A 9,028-nucleotide genomic window follows, 5' to 3' on the forward strand; every position below is an offset into this window, starting at 1 on the left:
TAGTCAACGCACTCTATCATTAATACACGATACCCGTAGGCATACGAGGGAATTTCCACCACTTTTCGTTAGTCTCGTTGGTACCTCCAAATGCGGTGTTTAACCCCGTGTATTAATATGATAATAACAAGCGATTAATAATAATAATAATAATCAACAAAAACAAACAATAGAGAGAGATAGAGAGAGACTGACTTACATACTCGACGGGCCTTTCTTGCGCTTGCTGCACTATCGATAGCATCGGATTCCGTATCGTCTCAGCAGTGGGACATTTACAATTCAGGTTTCAAAATTATATCCCAAGCTGTATCTCCCCTAAAATCTCTGCTTGACTCAGTCGGCCTACCGATATTGTACCACAAATATACCAACCTCCGCAAACTAGCACCCACAAACAATCGAAGCCGGCCACAAAATCTCCGAAGAGAAAAGTTAAGAATAAGCAGCGGACGACTGTGTACGATTCAAATTCACCCGTCTCTCCGGATTCCTACGTTACAGAAAATTATGCTCCGGCTGCTGGGCATGATCGATCTCGACAGAACAGTCATTTTCAACACCGTAGAAAATCTCTGAAAAACAATCAGGATAATGGCAACTATTCGTAATCCTTTTCGGCATTTTTCGAAACGAATACGATTTTTTATAAATGGGAACAAGTGAATGTTTAGTTATCCTGTATTTCTTGCGGTGTTATGTAGACTGTTCAGTAGCTAATAAAAACAATGCATGTTTTCCCTTCGACAGTCTTTTTATTTGGTTTGTCATATATGATTTTCCGTTATTATTGGTCACAAGGGATGTATAGAAATTAAGATCTCAATAGTATACGTAATAGTATACGCTTAGTAGTCGTCGGAAAATCTTGGAATAAGGTCAAATCTAATACATAACTCGTCAGACAAGAGACAGGACAAGAGCTCACCGTAAGTCAACCGTCGTGAAATTTTGATGTTTTACCCAATTCTCTTTTCTACTACGTGAGTTGTAAAATTACAAAGCATTTTGCAAAAGGTAAATGATTTGAAATTTGATTTTCAGCCGACTAATAATGCCGAAGATCATGTATTATTTGTTTCCGCTCTGTGCGGTAACGGCGGTGATGTGGGTTCCGGTTACGTACGCCAAGTGGGACGATTACAATCCCGGCTCTGGCGGAATCGATGTGGCTTCCGAACTGCGACTATCCGGGCTTCGACATCGCCAGCCAACCCATTATGGCGGAGCAGTGCGGCAGAGCTTGCATCGACACAGTTGGGTGTAACGCTTTCAGCTGGCACGACGGCTGGTGTTTCCTGAAGCGGAAACCTGTCAATGTTCATCGTTCTCCGCTCTTAGTCGGCGGAAGGTGCGGTTTCCTTCCGTGGGAGTTTGACGAGACATCATTCATTCAAACCAACAATTTTGCTAAAAGTGTTGTAAACACGATTTCTCAAGTTAATCCCCAGCAGACGAATTATCCACTAAATTCTCCAATTAACCAACGGCAATTTTCACCCAGAAAATCTCAAATTACACCGCAAAGAAACGTTCAGCATGAACCTTCTGGAAAGTTGAATATACCCCCAATTTTAATCGGAAAACTGAACAGTCCAAATCATAATAAAATTAACAAGGGATACTCAGATTCGTATCCGGACCATTCGGAAGATTCGGAAGACGAGGATTACGGTAGCCATCAAGAAGAAGATTACAATAGAGAGGATAATATCGACGATGAAGGTAGCCAACTTGAACTAGACGGTATTAACGACGGCGATAATCAACCAGCGGAAGATATTGAAACTGAAGATAATCAACTAGAGGAAATTGAAGGTGAAGATAGTCAACCGAGTGATGTAAACGACGGCGATAATCAACCGGGTGATATTGACGACGAAAATAATCAATTAGATGATATTACTGACGACGACAATAATCAACCGGGTGATGGGGACTACGACGATGATCAACCTGGTGATGGGGACTACGAAGATAACTAATTAATTGTACGGCTTATTATAGACCAGCAAGAAGAATTGATATGATGAAAATGCAACCGTTTATAGTAATAGAATTAGTTGCCCTAGTTTTGTTTTCAAATTATGTTTTTTTCTTGTTGGAAACGTTGCGTTTTAAAATTAAATATAGGCTAGTGTATGAAACGAAATGATGTATTAGCAATTATTCTTTCAGAAATAAAAGTTTTGGGGTAATTTATTGTTTCGGGAACCCCAAGCTGCATCACTACGGCATGAAAATTCAAATTCCAGCGCGTTCTAGTTTGTCCAGTACTCACCAGAAAGTCATCTATTGGTCGAACCGAAAACTTTATGATTTCATTAGTTCAACGTCGATTCATAAATGATTTTTGTCGATATTGCTTATGTTGTGTCATTCTTCAGATAATAACAATTGATCATATCACCGTATCGGATGTTAATAATTTTTAAAAATTTTATTGCGAAAAGAATAGGAATACAGCCAAGATAAAACCAGTTATCACGAACAGCTACATGCTACATACTTTAGAAATATTCAAAACTCATTTTTGTTTAATAATGTCCTCTGTTATCACCAGCAGATTGTTGCTGCTGTACAGGAACGGACTGCGAAGAAGCTGGACCAACACTTGACTGTTGCTGCTGCTGCTGCTGCTGTTGTTCCTGTTGGGAAGCGAATGTCTGTTGCTGGGCAGCAGCCTGGGCAAAAGAATCCCCAGTCGGGACATGATGAGGCTTAACTGTCGCCACAGGATTGATGGTGATGCAAGAGCAAATGTATTGCGTAGTTTGCGCTGTGGCAGCAGCGGCGGCAGCAGCAGCAATCACTGGCCTGACTTTTTCAGCGCCGAATAGTGGACCTGCCGATTCTGCTGGTCTCTGTTGTTCAGCTGAGAAGGCCGCCGGGCTATTCGGAACAACCGGCTGACTAACGTACGACGACGACTGACCACTACCACCTGTAACTCCTCCGTGAAAGTCACCCGCTGCTTCAGCCGTTTGCGATCCTTGACTTCCAGCCGGCCTGAAATTTTAAGAGAATAGCCTATTTAAAATGTTTTAAAATATTATTTGAATTTGATGTGATTAACTTACTGGTACGAGCTGGAGCAGGAAGCGCTAACGCCCAACATTGCGCAAATTACTAGAACCTAAATAAAAAAGAATATAGCTTATAGAAAATATATCGCTCCGATAGACACAAATACATTTTTAGACAATCTAATTTAATCTAAAATTTCTATTCATCGAATTATTTTCGACGATTGAAAAATTAATTAAAGCAAAAAACACGGACTTTTCATGGTCAAATTGTCATCTGAAAAGTTGAGAAAATACTAATTAGCCGACTAAATACTTACAGTTTTGAAAGTATTCATGCTGGAGTAGCAATTGGAGTTGTTGACTGGTAAACTTGAAAAGTTGAAGTGTTTGTCTTTTCATAGGAAACACGCGTCTTTATATAGTCCTTTTATTCGCATGAAAAAGATTTCCGGGTTCGAAGGTCTGAACCCCTCCAGGTTGAATTTAGAAAACTGACCTTTTCCAAAGTTGAAAAAATTGACCCTGTATTCTTTAGATAGGGATCACCATAATTCTTCGACAGGTAACGACCTAGTTTTTTCTGGGGATAGCTGTACACTATAGACAACCACTTCTAAAAATTTAACCTTTAGGTAGATAGACAACAAAGGACATTCAACTCATTTTCCCAATAAAACTGGCACCACGGAAATTGAAATAGTCTAGGTCAACATCCATCTGCATAGCCTATATCGATCTACCTATTTATAGGATGGTATTAACTGGCACCATAGGCTGGCGGTCTCTGCTCGGCAATAAGAACGAAATCCGCTTTAATGTATTGGCAATAAACTTTAAAATACTCTATAGCACATATCCGAACGGTGAATATCAAATATGGCATAAATTGAAAAACAGCAAATTGAATATATCAGTATAGGAGAGATTGCATGGCATGCAAATCATTGTGCTTTTCATATACGTATTTATATACCTTTTTTATGCATAGGAAATGGAAGCGGGATTTTGCCAAAGTGCCACGGGAATATATATATATATAATATAGCTACGCTGCTGGAACTGTCAAGGCTTTCAACTCAATTGGGTCGTCTTCCAGTCCACTTGTAATCCGTCGAATCGCTAATGAAAAATATAAAAGACCCTAGATTTATGCTGCGGCTGCTGCCGCCGCTGCTGCTGGGATTGTCCAAAATATATACCCCATACCGTATACGATAGACGCCGTACTTTTATAATCCGATCCTGCAAGCAGCGAAGCGAACACAAAGATAAAAAACAAGCCATACGAGTGAATGAACAAGTGAGACAGCGTGTGAGGATATGAAGAAGCATTTACATGTAATTAAGATAGTTATAGGAATAATTCAAAAGGGATCGTATCCAGCGGATTGCCTGTTGTATTCCGTGTACTACTTCTCTCGCCAGATTTCCAACGGGGCAACAGACAGCGCAATAATCGGAAATAATGCAATTGACCAACAAAGAAAAACCTGATGAATTGTGTCACAAACGGACGGAAGTATCGGACCGGAAACATCTTATTTATTCGATTCCGTTTTCTATTATTGTGTGCTGGTGCTGCCTGCGATGGCAAATCATGCGACTCATCTCGTCGAAGCAGCCGGCGTCGTGTCGGCGTCGCGGAGAATGCGATTAGAGTCGATGGAGCAATCAAGAATGGAATCGTCTTCAATCCGCCAGCGCATCCGTCGCCCGGGCTTTGAACGATTTGCTGGAAGGACCTTGGCATGTATATGCACTCGAGACGGCCGAAGCGCCTGACGTTTCCCATTACGAGAAACGACAAAGGGAAACGATAAGGGGAAAAGCGTGGCAACAGTCTTTTTCAATAGTTAGATATAAAAGATTTCATTTACATGTAGAGCTTCGGCGCCCGTACTCTGCTGGGTGCTGGCGTCCGTTTGATTGTTGGCGCCATTTTTGAAACATGTCACACCACTAGGCTATGTATAATAGTCTCTACGGTGTATTTTAGTTGCTGATAGCGCGCAATACACACAAAAAAAGGTCTGTGTTCTAATATGAGAACATTCCCTTTTGCGATTGGTTTCCCTGAACTGCTGCTGCTGCTGGCTCATCATCACTGCAATAATAGACAACCAATAAAATCTCAAGATCTTATACGGTATACATATACGTATACGAGTGAGAGAAAAGAATGATGTGCGGTTTTTCGTGGGATATTGTTTTTCCGGCATCTCCCCCCTGTGATGAGCAATCCGACGAAAAAGATTGCATCCGACGAATGATTCGTTTCTCTTCTATCCCCAATTCATTACAGAAGGAACGAATCGATTTCTTTCGCTATACATACAGTTTCCATTTTTAGATATTCAACGGCAGATTGGTGCATCGATGGTTCTTATTACAGCCCTATATAGAGTCAGTGTAAGCATAATCGGCATCATTAGTCGAATCGGATGTTTTTATTATTATTATAGAAAGGGGCAATCATCAATAGGGGCATCAAAATGATGAAAAAAAACATAGTCTGTTTGTAATATTCCTATATACTTAAACAAATTACACAAGACTTTAAGTAATAGTTTTGATCCTCCATGGAGCTTCCGACAGCTTCAAGTCTGTTGTTTGTTTGTTTTTTTTTCTCATGGGGTTTCAGGTTTTGAATAGGCTAATATAGACGCCAAGATAACCACATCATCGTCTTCGAAGAAAAAAAAATTTAGATCGATATAATTTTAAATGTTGTTATTATGGTACAGGCAAAGGTGAAAGGAGACAGATGATGACGCGGGGGAATTTGAATATCGTATACATGCGTCAGTTGCCTATAAAGACCAAAGGAGATTATATACATCCCTGGTTATATAAAGTCTCAAGCATTAAAATAATATAAAAAGGTTGATATAAGCGAACTGGAAAGATAATTCGTGAATCACAAAAAAATGTAATACTTGAGCGCTTGAAATTATTCTAAAAAACAAAGCGTATTATTCCGTATATAAAAAGAGCATCCTCAAACTATCGATTTTGCCTATACGAGTGAAATATTATTCATCATCATTATTCAAATTTCCGTTTTTTTTATGCAAAGACTCTGTCTGTCTCAGCAGAGAAGTCAGAAGGAAAAGAAAATTCTTTTCTCCCGCGCAATAAGTTATGTATCAAACCTTTTCTGTTTTCTGTTTCCCATAGTACTATGTACATGAAAATAAAGACCGATGATGTACATCTTTTGATCTTCAGAAAAGAAATTAGGTTTCCTCGAGCTTTCAGATGTGCGCTGCTGCACGCCTTATCTAGCAGTAATGACGTCTGATGTTTAGAGATGCTGTGCTGTGTAGGACGAAACAGAAACGAAAGGACGGGGCTTCGGAATTCAGTGCCTCTCGTCCACGTGAAACACAACACAGCAAGTTGATTCGATTAGGGAACGACGCCATAATAACAGTGACTGGAAATATAACAACAACGCTCAATGTCGTGCTCACGTCAACCTCATCTTACCCACCAACCTTATCCCCCACCCTCCCTCACAAAAAAAGAATGTCCGTTAATGACTAACATCATTCTAATTTACCGACATATTGCACTGTGATGAGCTTTCATGCCAACAAATGAACGCGGACAACCATCGGCCATTCGAGTTAAATCCGTTAATTTTATTGCTGCGTGAAACAATGCGGGGAAGAAACCATAGAGACATGCCGCCTATCATTAGACGGGGAAAATTCAAGCCAAAAATGTCTGGTGCTTTATAGAGGGAAGGAAGAAAAATATTTTTGGTTGAAATCAGGTCTGTGGTCCTGATTTGTTGGCAGACGTCCCCAATAATTTTTCCGTTCTCATTAACGAACGATGGAAAAACCCCATTATATACACCGGATAATTGCAAACACGGAATAATATATTTCAGATGCTTTTCCACAGAGAAAATGTGCATGCGCAAACAGCGCTTTTGGTTGTATGATACTTCTTTTGAAAAATTAAAATACTATACTGTGATTATGATGAGGGGGGGGGGGGGAATTCTTATGACGGTACGACGTCACGAACGATATTCAGTACATGTAGCGAGATATTTATTTCTGGATGGAAAATACATTAGATAGCGTACGGACTGCTGCCGAGGGATTGCCGCGAGCTTTCCTGGAAATCCTATACTACACAGCTGGCTTAACATGTAATATCATCTATATCGTCAGAGTCGGAATTGTCTTTGATTGAATGGTATTAAGGAAAGAGAGAGAGAAGAGGAGGAACTTATTTATGATCCAACATTCCGTCATTGGTAATATCTAATATGAAAGTATCTATATTCGACAGACGAGGAAGGATATATATATATAGATGTATAAACTTTGTTATAGATATGGCGGTGTGGGCCGACATCGGACGGAATGAAATTCTGGCGTTCTGCTGTCACGTCCGCCGGCCAATAAAAACTTTTCGCGTCGGAATTAATAACACACACAAAAAAAAAAAACCATGACGGGAAAATTGAATTGGTCTCCAATAACTATATAATATATACGCATCAGCTCAGACAGCACATCACTGCACGCACACGTGCGTAGTGTATCTATACATGTCTGTCTACGTCAAGTCAACATAAAAAACTTATTTTCTCCGAAATAAAAAGAGATGAGCTGACAGCGATGGTGATGTCGTCATGTAGTGAAGTACTTTTATACGAGTCGTTGGCTACTATATTTTGCTATTAATTACGATTAATTAGGTTCCGAAATGCCGCAGGGAAAACGAGGGAAAATCATTAGCTTTGTGTACTCGCTGACTAGTGGTTCATTATTAGCGCATCATTAGAGATAGCCACTGCTGCGGACTGCTGCGATTGCCCGGGATATACCAATATAATTGCACCATTTTCAGACAAATATAACCAAATACGGAAAATACGTAAAATAAAATACGTAGCTACTAATTTAAAGTTTTTCCACCCATTTCCCAGTTTTTATTTGCTCACGAGATCTAAAATTTTTTCGTATTTAGGTAGGTTATTATTTTAAAAAATATATAGTCATCACCATCCACCTCTGCTATCTTATGTGTATTACGAACTGATATGTACTTTTATAGCGCTATACGGCGGTTCCAAGTGATTGAATTCAGCGCTTCAGCGCTCCGTAATGTTTCTTTCCGGGGGGTGGACGCGTCTAAAATTATCTGTTGATTCGAGAACTGTTATTGCTAATGGGAAATGAAGATTTCAATAAGAAATCAGCGATGTTTTAAGTATTTTTATTTTATTTTATTTTTTTTTGTATTTTAAAAAATAGGAATCGACTGATGTAAAAGCAGCGCGGAGAGAGCTATTGTCAAGCGACGGGAGAATGGCACACGAGCGCAACTGATAAACTTCTGGATCCCTGTCGGTGTTAATGGACTTCCGTGCCATTGACTTTCTTCCATTAACGCTCGGCCCACACACTTGACGCGTATACACAACACACACCAGCAGCAGCTATAGATCGTATTCTGTCTAAATATAAAGAGCCGCGTATATAGTGACATTAGCACATTACACACAGGCAGCGCATGCATGTAATCCCTCCCAAAGGGAAATCTGATTCTGTTGCGAACTGTGTGTGCTGATGTGTATAGCTGTTGGAGGCTGTTAGCTTCGCGGGCGTATAGAGAAAATAAAACTGCCTGATGCGGATTAACATCAATAACTAATCGTCCAAAAGTGCCAGAAAACTTCACCGACATCTTCTTTAACAACGAAATATTACGGCCGTGTTACATAAGGTCGACAACTTAATTTGTTGACAGCCTTATTATACCACGTACAGTTTTCTCCGACGTCTATAGTTCTAATAAAGTAATTGGGTATTTTATTTAGGGTTCGCGGATACCCAAGGGATATTCAATCCATTATAGGATTTTTCATTACAAGATCAACAGAATCTCAACAAAAAGAGTCGGGGGCTGGAGAGAGAGTGAGATCGATGATTTCGATTCAATCTGCCTTATTATCTATAGAGATATTTCCTATA

The 9,028-nt window shown here is 39.8% G+C and overlaps 1 protein-coding gene across 1 annotated transcript; it reads right to left on the reverse strand.

Moving 5' to 3' along the window:
- Positions 1 to 2,537: 2,537 nt before the first annotated feature.
- Positions 2,538 to 3,603, reverse strand: LOC124329432 (mitochondrial distribution and morphology protein 34-like). Its single transcript, XM_046788496.1, has 3 exons — positions 3,347 to 3,603; positions 3,081 to 3,136; positions 2,538 to 3,009 (listed from the first exon to the last, which is right to left on the reverse strand). The coding sequence occupies exons 1-3, from the start codon at positions 3,362 to 3,364 to the stop codon at positions 2,538 to 2,540; spliced, it is 546 nt and encodes a 181-aa protein (XP_046644452.1). The 5' UTR covers positions 3,365 to 3,603.
- Positions 3,604 to 9,028: the final 5,425 nt, after the last annotated feature.

Source organism: Daphnia pulicaria, chromosome 1 (assembly GCF_021234035.1).
Source record: "Daphnia pulicaria isolate SC F1-1A chromosome 1, SC_F0-13Bv2, whole genome shotgun sequence".
Lineage (NCBI taxonomy): Eukaryota > Metazoa > Arthropoda > Branchiopoda > Diplostraca > Daphniidae > Daphnia > Daphnia pulicaria.